At 45.6% G+C, this 22,436-nt stretch overlaps 2 protein-coding genes across 2 annotated transcripts; both read left to right on the top strand.

The window, feature by feature from the left end:
• Positions 1–878: 878 nt before the first annotated feature.
• On the top strand, positions 879–5,731 carry LOC307076935 (uncharacterized protein; the record flags this gene model as incomplete). The annotated part of the gene is made up of 2 exons (XM_079738167.1): positions 879–1,227; positions 2,565–5,731. The coding sequence occupies 2 exons, from the start codon at positions 879–881 to the stop codon at positions 5,729–5,731; spliced, it is 3,516 nt and encodes a 1,171-aa protein (XP_079594293.1).
• An 8,262-nt stretch (positions 5,732–13,993) lies between these two features.
• On the top strand, positions 13,994–22,436 carry slc25a15b (solute carrier family 25 member 15b). Its single transcript, XM_079737956.1, has 7 exons — positions 13,994–14,186; positions 14,653–14,745; positions 14,986–15,244; positions 16,119–16,256; positions 16,814–16,989; positions 17,448–17,606; positions 21,419–22,436. Exons 2-7 carry the CDS (start codon positions 14,691–14,693, stop codon positions 21,541–21,543), a joined length of 912 nt encoding a protein of 303 aa, XP_079594082.1. The 5' UTR covers positions 13,994–14,186; positions 14,653–14,690; the 3' UTR covers positions 21,544–22,436.

Below are 22,436 nucleotides of genomic sequence, written 5' to 3'. Positions count from 1 at the left end.
AGTCATCATATAGCTGTTAGTGCGTACAGCCCACCATCAGTCTAGACTTGCGTTAAACCTACCTTGGATACAAAGTGCCAAATGGAGACCATACCATTTGCAGCAAATAGGCCTACAAAATAAAATACCTTTTCGAATATCGAATACGGGCTACCTCATGCTCAACATGCAACTTGGTGTTTGCACGCTGACTCGCGTCTCGCCTGTCCGTCAACACACACAGTCGAACACTGTGTTCCAGCATGCGCGCGCATCTTCTCGTCAGCCCTGGAGCCCCGCGGACACTTGTTATCTCCTCGAGATGCACGAGCGTCTGACAAGTGAAGAAGACTATGAGGAAGAGGAGCAGCGGACAGGTGGAACAGGCTACGAGTGTTGTTAATACGACCGTTAAACCGTGTGCGTTGGGGTTCGGGTAGGGCTACTGGGAGGAGGACGTCGTGCGCGCCGCCGCCGGTGCATCTACCGCTGCCAGTGTACCCACAGTCGCGTCGTGCGCGCCGCTAGTGCGCTGCCATCCGCTGCCACTGTATCCACCGCCGCGTCGTGCGCGCCGCTACCGCGCTGCCATCCGCTGCCAGTGTATCCACAGCAGGCTACTATGATATGAGACACAACACATGGTTGGGCTGATTCTAGCGCACACACACACACACACACACACACACACACACACACACACACACACACACACACACACACACACACACACACACACACACGGTGGTGGACAGCCTCAACGCCTCGATGTGGGCTCGGGGACGGCGGATATCGTGGAGATAATGGATTAATAATCGATACACGGACCGAGCGCGGGTTTTTTCTTTTTCTCTGAAAGACAGGGTTTGATAAATGAAAAAAAGAACGCTCCCCTTGCCATGGAGAACCAAGCGGGAGAGCAGCAGAGCTACGAAGACGTGCAGAAAAGCGGGTACCTCCGCAAGCATAAATCGATGCACCGGCGGTTCTTCGTGCTGAGGGCGGCTTCGGAGCAGGGTCCGGCGCGCCTCGAGTACTACGAGAACGAAAAGAAATTCCGTAGTAAATCCCCCGTCCCCAAGAAGACCCTGAACCTGGAGACGTGCTTCAACATCAACAAGCGGGCGGATTCCAAGAACAAGCACATGATCGTGCTGTACACCCGCAGCGAGAGCTTCGCTATCGCCGCAGACACCGAGGAGGTGCAAGACGAGTGGTACCAGGCGATGCTGGACCTCCAGTGTAATTGTAAGATGCAAACCACCCGAGTGTTGAGTTATGGCCAGACTGTCTGTCAGTATTTCAGGGCCTTTTCAGGCTGTTTGTTATCACGTCGTGCTGCATTTCGCTCCACCATGCAGGCGCCACATACACATTGGTCCGATGATGAGCCAGGCCTTGGTGCAGTTCCAATGTTGAATGTGCAAATCATCATATAGGATCATTTAAATGCGATAAGGGTGCCATTTGGGGTTAATACTTGTTTTATCACAGGAGCACAGGTACATGGGTTCAGATCATAAGCATAGAGGAGCCAGCGATGGGCGGCGCGCGCTGTCTGTGAAGCACCACGAGCATCAATCTCGTGTAATGGGCTGCAGATCATTTTCTCTTCGATTCGTTTTCGTTTAATGCATCGAAGTCTTCTTCAATCCACGATTAACCTTAACGTGCATTCATAGGGTCGACACAAATATGGGGTTATTTTGCATTGCGCAAAGGGAATATTGCATAGCATTGAAATGGTTGGATGCATCGTGCAGGGGTAGCCTAGCCTAGTCTGCATCGTTGGAGCCTATGTTTTTGTTTTTCTGCATGGCTCCCGCTGTCGTCCGCTTAACCTACATATCTGTATGGTGCTGCTAGGGAGGAGATCGCGTCGTCACAGGGCTCTTATTGGAAAACGCGTTTCTGTTGGTTGCTCACGTGTTTACGTTGTGATAGTGGGTTCTCATGGAGTAGGCCTGTTTAGGATTCGTGATTATTCCACCATCACAACAGCGTTTTTCTCACTTCCACGCGTTATAAGAATTGGAAGGGGCCTACTACATTCATGGGGATCGATTAATCATCATAATCCAAATGATAATCATCATAACAATGATCATTATTATAATAATAATCATGGTACTTGTAATAATTTGAATAGCTCAACGTAATGATGACATATTATTATTATTATTATTATTATTATTATTATTATTATTATTATTATTATTATCATATTTATTAATGTTATAATTATTATTATTATGTATTTAACAATTCAATTGCTTAACATGAGAAGTTTGTTACATGTACTTCATGTAGAAGTACATGTAACATTTACCTAAGCTACACTGCATGTAGGTATTGCCGGCCCCCAATCAAAACAGCATCAACTTAAATCTAAAGCACCGATGGTAAACAATAACAAATATTTGCAAAACCTTTGATGAGCACTATGGATATAAATGATTTGATTATTTGCTAGAAGTATTGATAGAGCTATTGATCTATTGATCAATCTTGATACATCTCCAATGTATTTGTTGAGTAACCCCCCCTCTCTCCTCACTGTGTCCCCCCCCCCCCCCCCCCCCCAGTTAAAACCCCCGACGACTGGGGCAGCAGCGGCGAGTGCAGCTCCCCCTCTCCGGTGCCCACCTTCAAGGAGGTGTGGCAGGTCAAGGTCTGGCCCAAGGGCCTGGGCCACGCCAGGAACCTGGTGGGCATCTACCGGCTGTGCCTGACCGACAAGACGGTCAACTTCGTCAAGCTCAACTCCGAGGTGGCCTCCGTGGTGCTGCAGCTCATGAACGTGCGGCGCTGCGGCCACTCGGAGAACTTCTTCTTCATCGAGGTGGGCCGCTCGGCCGTCACGGGCCCGGGGGAGTTCTGGATGCAGGTGGAGGACTCGGTGGTGGCGCAGCACATGCACGAGACGCTGCTGGAGGCCATGAAGGCGCTCAGCGAGGAGTTCCGCCAGCGCAGCAAGTCCCAGTCGGTGGGCACGTCGTGCGGCGGCGGCACGGCCTCCAACCCCATCAGCGCCCCCAGTCGCCGCCACCACCCCAACCTGCCCCCCAGCCAGGTGGGCTTCTCCCGCCGGGCCCGCACCGAGACCCCCGGCACGGGGGGAAGCAGCACCAGCACCTCCCCCACGTCCCGCCACGGCTTCCCCAGGGCGCGGACCGCCAGCATCGGGGCCCGGTCGGAGGAGGGCGGGGCCTGCGGCAAGGGGACGTGGGCGAGCTCCAGCCCAAGCCTTAACAGTTCCTGCTCCACCACGCCCACGCTGAGGCCCAAGCCCACCCGGGCCCCCACACCCGCCAAGATCACCCTCAGTCTGGCCCGGTACACGCCCAACCCGACCCCCTCCCCGGCCCCCAGCCTGTCCTCCAGCTCCGGCCACGGCTCAGAGTGCGGCCTGATCGGGGCCGCGGTGGGGGGGATGGCCGTCTGCTCGTACCCCAGGGCCCCTCAGAGGGTCTCCGTCTCGGGGTCCCCCAGTGACTACGGGTCCTCAGACGAGTACGGCTCCAGTCCCGGCGAGCACTCCCTCATGGTGCCCAACTTGCCCGGCACGTCGCACGGCACAAGCGGCCATCTTGGGCACGGCGAGGGCCCCGCCAGCTACCTCGTCATGGGCCACAGGGAGGGACTCCTGGCCTCCGGCCACCGCTCCAAGGGCCGGCGGATCCTGCGGCGCTCCTCCGGCAGGGAGTGCGAGGCGGAGCGCCGACTGCTGAGCAAGCGGGCGTCCCTGCCCTCGGCCGCCCACGACCGCCTCGGGCCGCCGCGCAGGAAGGACGAAGACGAGGAGGACGACGAAGAGTACGCCGTCATGTGCCGCAGCCCCAACGACACGACGGACCGGCCGCCCGGCCCGGGGGGCGTCCCGGGCCGGGGAGGGGGGCCGGCGGACGCGCCGCCGGGGGAGGCGAGGAAGAGCGGCGGGGTCGGCCGGAGGGACGGCGAGGCCAGCGGCTACATGGCCATGGTTCCTGGCGGAGCGGCGTCCCCGCCCGGCTCCCTCGCTCTCTCGGCGGGCGCGGCCGGCGCCCAGCCCGCGGCCGCCGACGAGTACATGGCCATGACGCCAAACAACAGCGTGTCGTCCCCGCAGCCCATCCCCCCGCCGGGCGCCGAGGGCTACATGCTCATGTCCCCCAACAGCGGCTCCTCCGACCTCCAGGGGCTGGTGGCCTGGGGGAGCCGGTCCAGCGTGGAGGGCCGTCCGGCCAGCGACTACATGAACGTCTCCCCCGGCAGCAGCCGCTCGGCCTGCAGCACGCCCCCCTCGCACCCGGAGCAGCACCCCCTGCAGCCCAAGATGTTCAACTCCTACTTCTCCCTGCCCAGGGCGTACCAACACACCCTCTACACCCGCTTCGAGGACGACCTGAACCAGGGCCAGGGCAGCGAGGGCGGAGCCGGCCACGAAGGCGCCGGGACGGGAGCAGGAGGAGGAGGAGGAGGTGGAGGAGCCGGGGGATCAGGAGGAGGAGGGGGAGCAGGGGGAGGAGGGACATACAGCAAGAGGAACAAGATGGCGGCAGGTCCCGCAGGAAGCCGTCCTCTGTCCCTGTCCTCCTCCTCCTTCTCCTCCAGCTCGGCCAGCAGTGAGAGTCTGGAGGACAAGTCCCTGGTGGCGGGGCGGGGGCTGAGTGTGTTGCGAGCGGGCGGAGCATGTGCCAAGGACGGACGCCATTCGAAGAGCGCGCCGGGCGGTAAGGGCTCACAGCAGGGGAGGAGGAGCCGGCCCCTCGGCGCGTCCTCGGACATGGCCAAGGCCAACACCCTGCCGAGGGCCAGGGAGAACCTGCAGCCCTCCGTCGCTCACAACGTGGGCGAGTACGTCAGCATCCAGTACGGCGAGGACGGAGAGTGCAGCGGACGGCGTCGCTCGGCGTCCCGGCACGGCCAGGCGGTCCACAGCCCCCTCGGGCCCCTGGACAGCTCGGCCCTCTGTCGGGACAGCCCCACCAACCTCTCGCGCAGTTTCTCAGCGCCACTGTCCACCTCTGCTGAGTACGTCAGCATGGAGGTGGGGAGGTCCTCTGCGTCCCCTCGGACCCCTGTCCGCTCCATGTTCACCACCCCGCCCGCGGCCTCCCCCAAGTCCAGAGACGGTCGCAGTGCTAAGTCCTCGCCCCTTGCAGCAGAAGGCCACAGCAGTTACAGAACAGGTGCTGCCCTCCCGACGGACCCCGCCAAAGGGCCAGATCCTCCTAGTAACACCGCGGCCAGACCCCAAGCTCACTCCGGCCAACTGCCGTTTCAGCCGGACCCCAGCCTCGGCTTTTCCCCGATCGAGTCGTTCTCGTCTCCCGGCCGGAGCGGCCGACTGGTGCGAGGCGACACCCAGGGTCTGAGGAGCCAGCGTGCCGGCGAGGCGTTTGGGCCCACCCCTTCAATGTCTACTCTGAGTGCCCTCTACCCAGAGGGCAGCCAGGCCGCGGCCCACCGGCCAGCCTGGGACTGCTCGTCATGGGAGGGCGGGCAGGCGGCCGGGCCCGCTGTAGCGCCAGCGCAAGCTGACTCCTTCACTGCTGAACCAGGCCTGAACTACGTTGACCTTGACCTGGCCATGGCGGAGAGCCCCCAGGCCGGGGTAGAGCATGCCTCGGCCCCTTACAACATGGCAGCGAGCGGCCTGGGCAGCACCGCTGGTGCCAGTCTCAACACCTATGCCAGTATTGACTTCTACAAGTCTGAGGAACTGAGAGGACACCAGACCAGTAGGAAAGATATTCAAGGTAGGAGATGAGAATGTCAACGTTTTTTAGCGTTTTTAATTAAAAGTAGGCACTTTCTTGTGCTACATCTCTCGCTCTGCTGAGAGTAGCAGAATGCCATCTTTATTGAGGATGATATATAAATTCGTAGGATTTCATAAACCATGCCTTTTCTTGATAAATGGGCTTCAAGGAGATATTCACTTTTTTTCATTGGTTAAAAAAAGTTGTTTTCCTTACTATTGTTTTTTGGTCCAAAAGAAAGCTACGATGAGCAGTTCTGCATGGTGAAAATGCTCATCAATCCTAATTACTATTTGTTATGACTATTTTACTACTATTTTGATTGATTTGCATTCAGATTTTTTACAAATATATAGACTACACATAATAATATTCTGCATCATTCTCTTTTTCCAGATTGTTAGCGTTCCTCCAGGTTTTCAAACTGTGCTCCTGCTGGGTCTCAGACCGAACCTGCTCCCAGCCTGCTAAGGACCCGAGAGCCACAGTAGGCCTATTCTTTGTTTCTCCAAATGGTTCAACACCAGAACAGTCTACTCCAAGTCGATCTCCTTTGAGCATGGATGCTTCCCATCTCATGTTTTGCTTACCCAGACGTGTGCCAAAAGTCCACAGCTCTCTTTACAAACAGTTCTCTTCAGCGGAAAAAAACAGACATCAGCCAGTGCACCAACCCACCCCTACCAGGAGAAAAACTCTTGGTTTTGGCAGAAGGTTTATGAATAGTTTTTTTATTTTTCATTTTTGCCAAATAGTATTCCAACATAGATTAGGTTGAAAAACCCTTTGGTGTGTCCAAAACTTTGTATTGTACAATACTGATAAAAAAACAATACAATCATAATTTTTTCTAGTACCCCCGCACAACTCAACTCAAATCAAATGATACTCAAGTTCTCAAGCAGTTTTATGATTGAAATGCTTTTTTCAGTTGCAGAAACACATAGTTTACACACCTGGACTCATTACTTGAATACACAGAACCTTCATAACAAATGACCTTTGGAAGCATTTAGAGGTGCCAACCTGTTTATAGTATTGGTGCAGAACCTTTTCTGCATAGAGAAACCGAAGAATGCTTATGATTTCAACAATATTATTCATAATTTATACACACTACTCTTTCTGTACGTCTTAGGTTTATATAGGTAAGAGAGGTAAAAAAAAAAGACTTAATAATAAAGAACGATTTATAATTGTTTTGTATGGTCCACAAACAGAAACACAGACACACGCATACACATACAGACAACACAAACTTGTATAATGTTAAACTTTATTTGTGCCAAAAATACTTCAAAACACATTGATCATATGAGAATTATAATTTCGTAAGGTAACGATCGCAATTCGTAAATAAACCCAACAGTTGCATTTTACTTTCTCCCAAGCCAAAACCGTAAAACAAATTCTATATCTATCTACCCAATAAACCCTTGTGAATGCACACATAAACAAGATGAAAACCCATTTGATGATCAAACCTTTTGGAAAACCCATAAAAGCTGTAATTATAGGTGATCAATTATTCAGTTCACCTCAGTACAAGTTCCAAGTACAACAAGCAGATTATTAAAAGCGGTTTGTATGTCTCATAGTCTTGTAAGAAACAGACATGTAAATATACCAAAATAAAATACTCAATAGAATTATTATATTGGTAAAGAATTTTTTTACAACCAACAACTTTGATCTTGAATATTGTAAAAGTACAAGATTCATTAATTCTGAGTTAAAAGAAGACAGAAGGAAGAAGTTCTAAATTGGATTGTTGACGATTTGGTTCATACCATTTTTTTTTTCAATTTCTTTGAAGATTGGAAAGAGATTAGACACACACATTTGTGAGATCACTGTGGGGAATTTTGAGGCACAACTACCGTTGCATAATACATAACCAGACATTTGTATTGTGCTTTGAGACATACCTGTATATTTTACTGCAGTATAAGCTATAGCTTAATCTACAATAGCTTTTGTACGAAACATCGTAGATACTGTAGTTTGTTTTTACATTTGCATTACAGTAAACACAGTTGTAATATAAAAGAATACATTTCCAATGGAATATAAGAAAATAATATACATATAAAACACGTCATACTATTTAGTCTTCATATCTATTTACTCTTATAAAGTGCCTAATTTCTGATTGTAGCTGATCGTACACAGATTACAGTACTTCAATCGTAGTTTTACAGAACACAGAACAGAGAGCTAGCTATTAGTCAAACAGTGATCAGATTGCCTTACTGTGTTTGCCATGAATCCACTTCCACGTTTTACTTTATGCCGTGCCTAACACTTCAGCCAAAATGTAAGCACTCACCCACCTCTGTTTGGCTTCATCTAGCTGAAGTTCGGCCTAAAAATTCTCTATCTCTCTCTCTCTCTCTCTCTCTCTCTCTCTCTCTCTCTCCCTCTCTCTCAATATATATATATATAATTTGTATTTTTTTACATTTCTTTCATCTATCTTCCTGTACGCTGCTGTTTGCTTTACATCACATTGACCTTTGGTGCTCTGAGATAATTGCCAAAAAACAAATCAAACTCTGAAGCATAAATCTAGTCATAGGTTGGATTTTTTTTTTTCAAAACTATGATATAGCCTTGTTTCATATTTCAGCAAAGACTAAGTAGTTTGACTCATAGAAAATAACTTGTGCATTACAATGACAGAGGTGCTGCTTAAATGAGTTTGGTCAGTTTTTAGACAAAGCACTATATATGCTAAGCTAACTAATGCTTATAAGCGTGTGCTGGTAGCAGTTGTAAAGCATCTCAGTGCGCAGGGTTACTGCGCTATCGTAGACGTTTAAGTATTTATGAAAATTGTAATGCCAACTTGCATATCAAAAGGTGGGATCCCATTTGATAGCAAGGCAGTGATATAACCAAGCTGCCAGAAACATCAAACTAGATATGACCAAACTCTTTAAATCAAAAGCTCTCACACTTTTATACAGGGGGTTGAAAAAGGCAGTTTTATGGTGTACTTTGACAGTATTAGTATGTTACCTTTGCATATTTTTTTCTGTGAAAATGTTTTAACAGGGCTCGGGATGACACAGAATACTTTTTAACCTTTTACAGCGCTATATTGAATTACAGATTAACATTACTATATAAAAAGCTTATATATGCAAACTCTGTTGTTAATTTTTTTGTAAAACATTACATTTTCAATATAATTCAAGCAACTGAATCAATAACAGGTGTTCAAAACATATAGGGGTCAAAGACAATGTTTCCGTCAACATTATTCAGGCAACTGGAAAGATTTTTACACTACCTTGGATACTGCATAATATCTGACTTATTAATATCTGGCTTGGCCTCACCACATCACTTACACCCCTTGCCCCCTCAACTAAAAGGACACTTAAGTGCCTGGCTTTGATCGAAAATTCACCAGTATCTGATTTTATTACACTCAGCGTCTCCAGGCACTTGAATTGAGCAATTAATGTCAATTCAATGCGAAAAAAAAACCCTGTTTAAAACCAGGTCCTGGAAAATAAAGTCTTCCTTGCATTTTAACCAAACAAGCGTTCTGATTCAGTTGAGCACAACACTGCAAAACTTTTGGCTTCACGTGAACATGTTTTGTTAGGGACATACAATTTCTGTCTAGCAAATCCGCTTGTTGCCCTATGAGTTTTGCAGTTGATATTGAACAAAAATTCAATTCAAGGTTAGTTCTTTTTCCATTTCTCAGATCATGTATTTATAGCATTTTCCTTGAAACCTTTTAATGATATTCTCTTTGAAATCAGTTATCATCATAACAAATAAGATTTTCCATAGTCCATTGCTGCCAGCATTACTTGTACTGACGACGAACCTCCTTGCCAATCTCTCGTGTGATGTGTATGAATTCTATTCATGGGATCGTCCCACGTTTACCTTCTCCAAGGGATTCTTTATCGTTTCTCCATTACTCCCTCGGCAGCCTTGCTGCTGGGGGATTCTCCTGCTCGAGACTCCTTTACCTCATACTCTCAATTCCTCACAACCGTTTGCAGTTCTGAAAAGACGTTTATGAAGCGGAGTTCTGAAAAAGGTTAAAGATATTACTGAATTTAACGTTTGCAGTTCTGAAAAGGGTTAAAGATATAAAGGAATTTATTGTTTGCAGTTCTGAAAAACTTTAAAGTTATTACTGAATTTATCGTTTGCAGTTCCTAAAAAGGGTTAAAGATATTACTGAGCTGAACGTTTGCAGTTCTGAAAAGGGTTAAGGATATAACTGAATTTAAATATAAAAAATACTCTATGAAAGCTTTGGATTTGAGCAGATATAAGTTTATGTCTTTTTCTTTCTTTTTTTTACTACGTTTTCTGCCTTAGGCTGTCTTATGCATTAGCACTATACAGCATTGTATAAACAAGCTTTGCATTTATGAATTATCAAAATTCTCTAAGTCTGACGATTTTCAATTTGAATGAGAGACTTATGTCGTCTCTTCAGGATTTTACAAAACAGTGATGTTGAAATTGTTGTTGAAATGAGGCATATAAAAATGATTTATATGCCATCAATTGTGAATAATGATACTGTATGTACAATCAGAATTGTGATTATGAATGCAAAGGAGAGAACATTGTATTTATTTTAAAGCTATTGATAATACTTTGATAATAATGTATAGAAAAAGAAAAGAAAATAGCTATGTAAAGTATACTGTGTATAAACAAATTTGTTCTAAGGGGGGGATGGGCATGGGGTTGATTTAGTTCACAGCCAACTGTTTAAATCGGAATATTGATGATTCTTGTCTGTGACGTAGACAATGTTTCTGTTTTATTATTTTCTTTTTATATATAAAAGGTAAAATCATCTGAAAATAGTACGATTGTGTTTGTGGTTTTTCTTTGTCTGTGTTTTCATGAAAAGGTTGGACATGTCTTAAGAACTACTTAGATCAGTCAAGACTTTATTAAGTCAGTGGCCCTCTATCGTACTGCTCTGGGATAAGCCTTGCATGAGGGGCGCACGTCTTTAATCTCATATACAGTCTCCACAATCATATGGTATTTTGGTAACACTTAATATGTCTTCAGATGGGTCATTAGCAATGACCTAAGAAGTCATTATGCTTAATTAGCCAACATACCTGGCAACAGTTGCAATGCGGCGTCATGAATAGACCAATGGAAACATAATTTAGGTTTAAGTATGAAGCATAAAAGCATTTTTCATATCGTCACCAGAACAGATCATGTCATGATCTGTTCAACTGAGGATGTTGGGGATTTTACCAGAGGTGGCTAGCATCACAAAGAGCTGATTTAGGCAAGAAAATCATTTTGGCAAAAAGGTGACTTAGGCCATTACTTTAAGAGGGTGACGATATTCTTATTACTTTATTAATCCCGGAGGCACTCCGGGATACAAAAGCTCTGCTCAAGATAATAATATTAAACCTCTTAATGATATTATTATTGAAAACATGGTGTGCTATGTTATGGTGTGTTCCAGATTCCTTGGACGCCAGCCTTCCGAGTCGGATGTCGGGAAATCTCCCAGCTGTCTTGCGGCATTTCTCTGAGGCACGCCCCCTTATTGTCTTCATCTCTCAGAACTCTGGGAGTAGACCGAGAGCAGTTGTGACGCTCTCAACGAAAATGGCTGTGCCCGTGAAGAGATTTATTTTCTTTGTATTTGTACCACGTTGGTCATCATAAATGCTCTTACGCACTTGATTACATTGCTACTTTATTTCGGTCACCAATTTATGCATTGCAAGGTTTTGCTGTGCGCGCAATACAATGTAAAGTTGTGTTGTTTGTTTTCGAGCTGGTTTGCTAAAGAGGCTAATTTAACTAACAATCAACAGGGACAAGCCAATTTAATGACACATCACAAAGTCAAAACAGAACGCTAGAAGTGCTCCGAGACCGGAATGACGTCACAACTCGGAAGGCTGGTGTCCGAGGCATCTGGATCACACCATTAGCTCTATAGACGAAAGCTCGTCCCCTCAGCCATGTGGGGTGCTTCACCATATCTTCAACATCAGTCGTTCAAGGGTCCCTGTTTTGTGGAAGACCTCCAGCCTTGTTCCTGAGCAAAAGACAAGGTGCCCCAGTGACTCCAAGGCCCGCAGACCAGGTTCACTGACCTCCCACATCATTAAGACCCAGGAGAGACTTGTCCCGGAGCTGCTCCGACCAGTGCTGTAGAGTTCGTACTCAAAGCGTTTTTTTTTTTATTGTCTCGGACTCGTTGACATTTGCACTCAGACTCGTCTCGGTCTCGGCTATTGGTTCCTCCAATTTTCTAATTGGTCTCGATCAAGCCTTTTTTCGAATTCAAACCGACATCGCAAAAAGAAATGTTGGTTTAAAAAATTAAGTGTTTGTTCTAATGTTAAAAAATCGAACCGATCAAACCTGATAAAAAAAACGGCCAGAGTGTGAAGTAGACTGTATACCACCCGGCAGCCTTCACTGACCGAAAGTATACAGAGTATATATGAACGCGTTTCGAAACGGCTCTGCGAAATTACTAAGGAGATGGCGGAGTTTATAGGGAAGATATGACGCCCTTCATCGCGGGGACCATCGCCGCTTTGGTTAAGACACGATAAACGGTAAAGCACGCCATCCCGCATATGTTTTGGTTAGCTAATCAAAGCAATTCAAAACATGCAGGCGAGTTGCAGCATAGCTAAAAACAGTGGAGACATGTGGTCAAGTCGCACATTTTACGTGTTTCAATGAATGAGTTATCTACATATTCTTCTTTTTTTCTGTAGAAGTTTGTGTGATTTGTTACTGTTACAAACTGAAGATCAATAACATACAAAATTATTTTCCTTTTACAATTCGATAATTAAATAATAATGTTATAATATCAATTCATGCATCAATTCATCTCAACACATAGGCCTGGCCTAGAGGAAAGAACGGTTTATATGTTGACTGCTTCGAATATTATGTTGGTGCGCTATAGAATGATTTATTGCTTGTGTTTTTACTGAATAATACAGAAGATAAGTAACTTTGAAAAGAAAGACTTAAAAAAATCGCACTTTGATAATGCTTTTAAATTTCAGCCCTAGCTTTGTGTGACTTTTAATTGAAAAGGCTATACTTAAAGTAAACTATATAATCAAATTCAGTGCTCACTGAATGTGAAATGTGGAACTTGGTGCAATGTGCTCTCATTCCACCAAGATGCATCATGGAGCACCATAGGAAGTCACACCTATGGCAATCAAACTTCTCCACTTCTCCATTATAGTGTCAGAGAATCTCTTGAGTCTGTAAGCCCATAATGAATCTCTGATTGTTGTTCATCTGCACTAATAATTGTTCATCTGCACTACTGAATGAACAGTATTTTTTGAAATAATTCAATAATTCAGCTGTGCAATACCCTAGCACGAATACTGCATTTATTTATCAAAAAGGATTGTCTTACTTATACTTTTCTTCACATATATGCATTTTGCTAGTATAAAGCACATATTTGTACACACTTCTTATTTGTTATATATTTCTATGTTTATAAATACATACATATAGCAAAAAAACAAAATAACTTTAACGTGACCCAATTTCCGAGAGGATCAATAAAGTATTTTTTATTCTGATTTTGAAAACTGATTTAAATTTAGGTTTACAGTTTTATAACCGTACAAATATCATATTTAAACATACGTTACATTTGCTTCGCAAATGCATCTTAATACAAACCTATTTATTATGATACCAACCAGGCATCGTCCTTTCGTGGGCTCTTATTTTGAAAGAAGAACTGTTGAACCGGAAGCTTGTGCCGGACTACATTGTAGGCTAGAATAGGATACACTTCGAAGAGGCCATGGCCTGGATTGTACGTCAAGGTCGCCGCCATATTGGAGAGGCAAAGGGACAGAGATGCGGTCTTCCTGCATAAAAAAGCAGTATAACGTTTACATTCTCAACCAATTATTCAAGGCGTTATGGATATTGACGTGAAGGAAAAATAAAAAAGATAAACACATAAATAATATACATGATTTAACATTAATCTAAAACGACGCATTGAAATCAGTTGAAAAACGTAAACGTCAAAGTGTTTACATCATAAATAACCGCAGCTCCCCAGTTCACTTGTACATGTTTAAAGATCATCTTCGCCTCCCCAACATGGCGGCTACGTTGATGCATCGCGTCAGTGCGGAATCTTTGTGTGTATCTGTATGAGCTGGCCCAATCTGGCAACATTGACCACGAACTCCCCATTCTCTGGGCCGGTAGCAGCGACCACATCCACGGTGGTGACCTAGCTGAGATCTGGAAGAGAGAGTTCAATCATTCACATTTTACTCGCAAAAGACAGGATCATGCGATTTGTGAGATCGTATGTCATCCCAATGAAGATGTATTTAGTCAAATGAAACAAACAAAATAAAGCACCAGCGGCGAAAACCATTTGTATCTGAAACTTCATCACCTCGTTGCGTCCAGGTCTGTACACTTTTTTCTCCTTGCTCTCATGGTAAAGAGAAGGGGAGAGGTCGGTGTAATGTCAACATGCTGTGATTATATATTTGGGTTTAGGTAATAACCTCATTCATTTCTATGTCGATGTGATCCATCTGTTACTGCCAAAGAAAACGGTATAATTGGTTAAGTTCCTAAACATTCAATGTAGCAGCTGTTATGTTGCGTTATGTAGTTCTGTATAAGTTTGCAAGATTCACCCCGCAGGTGAATCTTGCAAACTTTCGGTGAATACGGCTGGTGCCGATGCAGGTAGCAGATATTGGCAGAACACCGGCAACATCTTTGAATAGTTTGCAGTGCCTTAATATTTTTGCCTAAAATATTTAAATCAAATACTCAATATCTTAGATTCACATTTTGGAAAAATCTGTATGGGAGTCTTGCACTTTTACTAATGTGACTCTGGTCTTTAAAACAACCTTTGCAGGTATTACCCCATTCAGTAGAGCCTAATAAACGGACACCATGAGTCCTCATCCAGTGGTCCAAGCCATGATTGATCTCTCTGCTGGGGCTGTGGGTAAGTACAGGTTCCTTTCACGCATCATTTTGACAGAGCATGGTTTTTGGGGTTTGTCTTCCAGCCAAAAGCTTCTGAGGTCAAATCCCAATGCCCCTTTACTCTTTCCAGGGACCAGTGATCAAGCTGCCTAACCACATCCTGGTCATCAGCCCCAGGCTTCTAAAAACCATTAACTGTAAAGCACTTTGGATAAAATGTCAAAACAGTGAAACTGTACTATCCTTCACGCAACCACAGGGGGCACTGCGTGTGTCCTGAGCGGGCAGCCCCTGGACACGGCCAAGGTGAAGATGCAGACCTTCCCCACCATGTACCGCGGGTTCGTGGACTGTGTGACGTCCACCTACAGACAGGTGGGGATGCGGGGTCTGTACCAGGGAACCACGCCGGCGCTGGTGGCCAACATCGCGGAGAACTCGGTGCTGTTCATGAGCTACGGATTCTGCCAGCAGTTCATCAGCTTCCTGGCCGGGAAGCCCAAGGAGGCGGCCCTCAGGTTGGACCCTTCGTCCCGTGCTCGTGTTCCCTGCCGAGCCAACAGGTTTAGGGCGCGGTAGATTACCGATTGGGCGGTTTGAGTTGTTAGGTTTTTCTGGTATTTAAAACAATTCCCCCGTTCAATGTGTCAGATATGCAGACAAGCCCCCCCGGTTAGGATTATTGGTTTTGTGTGTTGTTGTTTTTTATTACTATGATGTACTATGTTGTTTTTATAAGTTAAGTAGTAGGATTTGTTGCTACTTAGGTGTTAGGTGCTTGTGGGGCTTGTAACGCTATAGAGCTGTGCAATTTAATTCCCTTTACTTGGCTTATTTGAAATGGCTAGCTCAATATTTAACTCAATAGGTGATAGGGTTTATATTAGGAACCTAAACACACGTTTCTGTTAATGTGAAGTAATGCAGGAAGGCCCTATCCTCCTGAGACCATCTTGATCTGCTGAGATGGCCTCTACCCTGTTTGAACCCTTTGCCCAAATTGAACAATGTGAGGACAAATCAGCTCCCTTGGGGGAGGGACTTACAGTTTGAGACAAACAAGTAGCCTCACAGAATTAAAAAAGATTGGTGCAGCCCAAGGAGAGTGTAGCAATGAAAAAAATGTCAAAAAAATGTACATAATCTGCAGGGAAGCCTTTTACAATACTTCCAACTGGATTTCGGCAGGAGCGGAAAGGGCAAGAGGGTCGTTCCGATGGGCTTGATCTTTTGAACAACATAAGGTGGCGGCTATATTTGGAAGTCTATTACTGCCCAGCCAAGACCAGACTGATATTCATTGCAATACGCAACCTTGAATATCAAAAGGCTTGGGATACCCTGCTGAAGCTGCGGCCCTTGTGGTTAATGGGTCTATCTTTGTGTTGTCAGCGACGTGCAGAAAGCCTGCGCTGGTTCAGTGGCGTCCATCTTCTCCTCCATGGTTCTGTGTCCCACTGAGCTCGTCAAGTGCCGGCTCCAGGCCATGTACGAAATGGAGGCCTCCGGCAAAATCACCAAGGGGCAAAAGTAGGTTTCTTTCAGGGTTACTGTCAAATTATTGGTTTGTATTGGAATAGCGCTCTGCTCTTGCACTGCAGGATTCTCTCCTCTGTGGCAAAGCACATGATTGGCCATAAATATTCCACCGGTCAAACGGGTTTCCTCGCTACCTCAAACTAAGGTTGTCTGACATAACTTGAACAGAGTGGGGCCAGAGTTTGGCCCCAGAATATAGATTACAATTTAGAATAAACAGCATGAGTGAGGATGCTACAAATCCTTTTTATTTACATTTACAAAAACCTCTCATGGTTGGCAGCATTTGGCTCAAGATATAGAGCGGGTTGGCTGGTAACCAGAAGGTTGCTGGTTCGATCCCCTGCTCCTCCTAGCTGAGTGCTGAGGTGTCCCTGAGCAAGGCACCTCACCCTCACTGCTCTGCTCCTCGCCTTGCACATCCGATGGTTTGTGCATGAATGGGTGAATGTTAGGCAATATTGTAAAGCACCTTGAGTGGCCACTGGTTAGAAATGCGTGACATAAATGCAGTCATTTTACCATTTACCATTCATTACCTTGTGAAGCACGGTGTGGTCGGTGATGAGGGCCGTGATGAGGACCGAGGGCCCGAGTGGCTTCTTCCTGGGCCTGACCACCACCATCGCCAGAGAGATCCCCGGATACTTCTGCTTCTTCGGGGCCTACGAGCTCTGCCGCTCCTCCTTCGCAAACTACATGAAATGTGAAAAGGACGACATAGGTAATAATAATGGCCAAAACAAATTGCATTTTTTAAAGCGCAGTGGAGACGTTTAGGCATGAGAACCATTACAGACCAGAGGATGATTAGGGGGCCATGTGGGTACAAGAGCCAGGATGGGAATTGTACCAGGACACCGCGGTTAGTGGTTCGTTAGTGGCCGCAGGAACTCACAACCTTGGTTTAACGTCTCATCTCAGAGAAGGTGCCCTCCGCCAGGACATTCTCAACGGCATAAAGCCCTCAACCCAATATAACGTGGTGATTCGGATAATTAGCATGTCAGACACTGACCTCTTGAATAGGTGAATCTGAAAAGGAGTTGTTCATCTATGTGTTGCATGGGCTGTGTTTGTTATGTTCCCTCGCCGACCGCTCTCCCGGTCCTTATTCAGCACGATGGTGGTCATGATGTCTACGAGGGCGTGACGGGCGCTGTGTGTTCTCCTGCCCGACAGGTGTGGCCCCCATCATGTTCAGCGGGGGGTTCGGGGGGGCCTGCCTGTGGCTGGTGGTCTACCCCATGGACTGTGTCAAGTCCCGCATCCAGGTCATGTCCATGAGCAGCAAGCAACCTGGGTTCTTCAAAACCTTCATGGCCATCGCACGCGCGGAAGGTAGGCCGAGCAATCTCAAGGATGGTCGTCACTCATATAATATATTGTAGTATACTGTATGGTTTAACTCCAATTTTGAGTTAGATGCCTTACCCCTAACCTGCTCATTAGTGACATGTCGTTTTGTATAAAGTGTCTGCTAAATTAATAAAAGGTTCTAAAGAGTAAATCCTAAATCCTTATGTTTTTTGAGCATGATTGGCCCCAGGCCTGGATCTATCTAGGCACATGCCTAGGGCCTCCTGGCCACTAGGGGGCCCAGACAGACAGAGGTGTCAAATACATCAACTGCCTACATTTATTTAAAAACATTAATTTATTATTTTCATTATTATTGTCATGTTATAATCTTTTAAGCATACACAACTTTAGAGGCAATGTAAGGGGCAAAGTATTTCAGATTATGTGGCGATAATGTACATGTGGTACATGAACCTTATCTCTCTGACATTGCTGGTTGTAAACTGTTCAGCAGAAAGGTCGTTTTCTTTGTTGAAATGTGTGAAAACTTACCATAACTCAGCAGTACAGGAAACATGAAGGCCTGTTCTCAGTTATGAATGGATTTACAACCTCCCTGGTTTCTGCCCACGGAATAGGTAAACACACATAAAAAAACAAACCTAAATGCTAAATATTAGTGCTGTCAAGCGATTAAAATATTTAATCGCATTAATGTCATAGTTAACTCGCGATTAATCGCACATTTTTTTCTATTCTAAATATCCCTTGATTTCGTGCTGATAGCCTTTTAGTGAGATCAGAGAGTGTTGAGAAGGACAGTAATAATATATATTGGTAAGATGGAAATAAGAAGAGAGACCCACATTGAATTCAACCCGATCCACTTGACATCGGGTAGGTGCATGACAGTGGTAGGCCTACCGTAAAACTTCAATAGCCCAGGCTTTTATTTGTTTCAATCACTGAACTTTCAAACAAAACTCTTGCTCAGCAAAGATGGGAAATACTATAACTTTTATTATTTAAACCAGTATGAATATTCCTACCGTACGTAGGCCTATACACATTACCAGGCAATCAAATAACACACACACACGCAGGCACGCACGCACGCAGGCACGCAGGCACGCAGGCACGCACGCACGCACGCACGCACGCACGCACGCACGCACGCACGCACGCACGCACGCACGCACGCACGCACGCACGCACGCACGCACGCACGCACGCACGCACGCACGCACGCACGCACGCACGCACGCACGCACGCACGCACGCACGCACGCACACACACACACACGTTTCGGGGCTGTCGGGCGGATTACTGCGGGATAACAATATTGCGTTTATAAAAGTCCCTTGCAGCGCCGTCTGGCAGCCTGAGCTGTGCGCCCGCAACTTCTCACTCACTCAACACAGCTGCAACAACTCTCACAAACTGTCAACGTCGGAACCAAGATGATTTTGTCTAGAGGGGAGTAACTGAGCAGCCCCTCCCGAAGGAGTACAGCCCGGGTGGGCCTTGAACTGCGATTGGTCAGAAAGACGTAACAGCTAATGACAACATTTATACTCTCGTGCAGGCTCGAACAGAGTGACACACAAACACACACACACACACTTTTAAGGAGTTGTTCACCCGCTCCATATCCTTGCTTGTTGTTTTGTTTCCGGTGTAGCTGGATCCGGTATGATGTTGTAGTTTTTCTAACGTGACTAGTTGTTGCTAGACAGCAGGTGAAAAAACTACAACGTTTGCCAAGCCAAAAGAGCGTTAATCACGCAATAAAAAAATTAACGCCGTTAATAACGCATTAAACTGACAGCACTACTAAATGTATATAAATTAAATGCATAATATAGGGCTATACTATCCACTATAATAAAGGACATAAAAATGAACAATAAATAGATAGATAGATAGACAAAATATAACAAAATTCATGAGCATAATAATCATTTGGCAGTTAAGTCACTTTCCAAATATGAAAAACTGAATTTAGGGGGGAGGGGCCTAAACAATACAGTCTGCTTAGTGTATTCTATCAATTAGCTGTTTGGCCTGTGGGAATCCAACTGTCCTCACAGTGTAGATATAATAGTTTATGGGTTAGGGTACAGTGGGGCAAAAAAGTATTTAGTTAGCCACCAATTGTGCAAGTTCTCCCACTTAAAACGATGAGAGAGGCCTGTAATTTTCATCATAGGTATACCTCAGCTATGAGAGACAAAATGAAAAAAAAAGAATCTAGAAAATCACTGTCTGATTTTTAAAGAATTTATTTGCAAATTATGGTGGAAAATAAGTATTTGGTCAATAACAAAAGGTCATCTCAATACTTTGTTACATGCCCTTTTTTGGCAATGACAGAGGTCAAACGTTTTCTGTAAGTCTTTATAAGGTTTTCACACACTGCTGCTGGTATTTTGGCCCATTCCTCCATGCAGATCTCCTCTAGAGCAGTGATGTTTTTGGGCCTTCGCTGGGCAACACGGACTTTCAACTCCCTCCAAAGATTTTCTATGGGGTTGAGATCTGGAGACTGGCTAGGCCACTCCAGGACCTTGAAATGCTTCTTACGAAGCCACTCCTTCGTTGCCCGGGCGGTGTGTTTGGGGTCATTGTCATGCTGAAAGACCCAGCCACGTTTCATCTTCAGTGCCCTTGCTGATGGAAGGAGGTTTTCACTCAAAATCTCACGATACATGGCCCCATTCATTCTTTCCGTCACACGGATCAGACGTCCTGGTCCCTTGGCAGAAAAACAGCCCCAAAGCATGATGTTTCCACCCCCATGCTTCACTGTAGGTATGGTGTTCTTTGGATGCAACTCAGCATTCTTTCTCCTCCAAACACGACGAGTTGAGTTTTTACCAAAAAGTTATATTTTGGTTTCATCTGACCATGACATTCTCCCAATCCTGTTCTGGATCATCCAAATGCTCTCTAGCAAACTTCAAACGGGCCCGGACATGCACTGGCTTTAGCAGGGGGACACGTCTGGCACTGCAGGATTTGAGTCCCTGGCGGCGTAGTGTGTTAGTGATGGTAGCCTTTGTTACTTTGGTCCCAGCTCTCTGGAGGTCATTCACTAGGTCCCCCCGTGTGGTTCTGGGATTTTTGTTCACCGTTCTTGTGATCATTTTGACCCCACAGGGTGAGATCTTGCGTGGAGCCCCAGATCGAGGGAGATTATCAGTGGTCTTGTATGTATTCCATTTCCTAATAATTGCTCCCACAGTTGATTTCTTCACACCAAGCTGCTTACCTATTGCAGATTCTGACTTCCCAGCCTGGTGCAGGTCTACAATTGTGTTTCTGGTGTCCTTTGACAGCTCTTTGGTCTTGGCCATAGTGGAGTTTGGAGTGTGACTGTTTGAGGTTCTGGACAGGTGTCTTTTATACTGATAAGGAGTTCAAACAGGTGCCATTAATACAGGAAACGAGTGGAGGACAGAGGAGCCTCTTAAAGAAGAAGTTACAGGTCTGTGACAGCCAGATATCTTGCTGGTTTGTAGGTGACCAAATACTTATTTTCCACCATAATTTGCAAATAAATTCTTAAAAAATCAGACAATGTGATTTTCTGGATTTTTTTTTTTCATTTTATCTCTCATAGCTGAGGTTTACCTATGATGAAAATTACAGGCCTCTCTCGTCTTTTTAAGTGGGAGAACTTGCACAATTGGTGGCTGACTAAATACTTTTTTGCCCCACTGTATATAATCAATATAATCCTAACCTATAAAAAAAATAAACAGTCATCGGGAATGTACTTGTAAAATACCTGTAAATAACCATCTGCCTGTCAAAGTGTCTGTTCTGAAGCCCACTCTCCCCTGTGTAGGCGTGAGAGCACTGTACTCCGGGCTCACTCCCACCATGATCCGCACCTTCCCAGCCAACGGCGCCCTCTTCCTGGGATACGAGCTCAGCAGGAAGCTCATGATGAGGCAGTTTGATGATGTGTAATCTACAGCCGACCACTCACTCCTCCGCACAGCAAGCGTTGGCGTCGGTACCCCCTGACTCCACCAGGATTCTGGAGGGGGGTCTCCCTGCCAAGTCATGGTGCTGTGTTCTTCTCCACAGGGCTTCATGGTCTCATGGGCATTGTGTGGGCACCTCTGTCTTGTTCGTGCCCTTTTGAAATACGAAGCACACTCCCCTTTTTCTTTTAAAACAAACATTCCCGTCAGATAGAATAGTGTTTTTAAAATATCAAATTTGTACACTCCAAATTGATACACAGCCTCTTCTCCCTTTGCGGGACATGGTATTGTTTTAACACTCCATTATTATTACCGAATGAATTGTGATGGCGACTAATGCCTCATTAGAATTGAACTGTACTTCCGTTCTCTACTGTACGCACAAATAACGGCTGCTGCTCAACATTGAACGGGAAGACGTTGTACGTCCTCGCTCTCGTATCCGCTGCTGCTCAGGGCAGGCCACCGTGTTCCTCTTCCCTCTACATGCAGTAATTATCAGACTGATTAGTCTTTTTTTAATGAAGCTTTGTCTAAAGCTCGTTCATCCAGAGGGCGTTGATGTGTTTGGTTTGTGTTTTTTAATTAAAAAATAATATTGATTTAATGTGAAAGGGTTTACGTAGATGTCCTTCTCTTGATGGCATTCGGATAAAAAATTTGCGAGTTTGACAGGAGGACCAACAAATCTTATTTTGCATCATTTTATATCATGCCTCAACATCAACATTTTTATTTTTTTTAAATTGTGAACCATGCAGGTCTTCTTATGGACCTGGCACTCCAATTCATATGATCAAACTGTGGTTAAGCATGTTTCCTTTTCAGTCACTGCCATTTTTATGATTTTTGCTTTAGACCAAAATGGCTTTG

Source organism: Pollachius pollachius (genome assembly GCF_949987615.1).
Source record: "Pollachius pollachius genome assembly, chromosome: 6".
In the NCBI taxonomy this organism is placed as follows: Eukaryota; Metazoa; Chordata; class Actinopteri; order Gadiformes; family Gadidae; genus Pollachius; species Pollachius pollachius.
The sequence above is the reverse complement of the archived record's forward strand: the minus strand, read 5'-3'. Positions and strand labels throughout refer to the sequence as shown.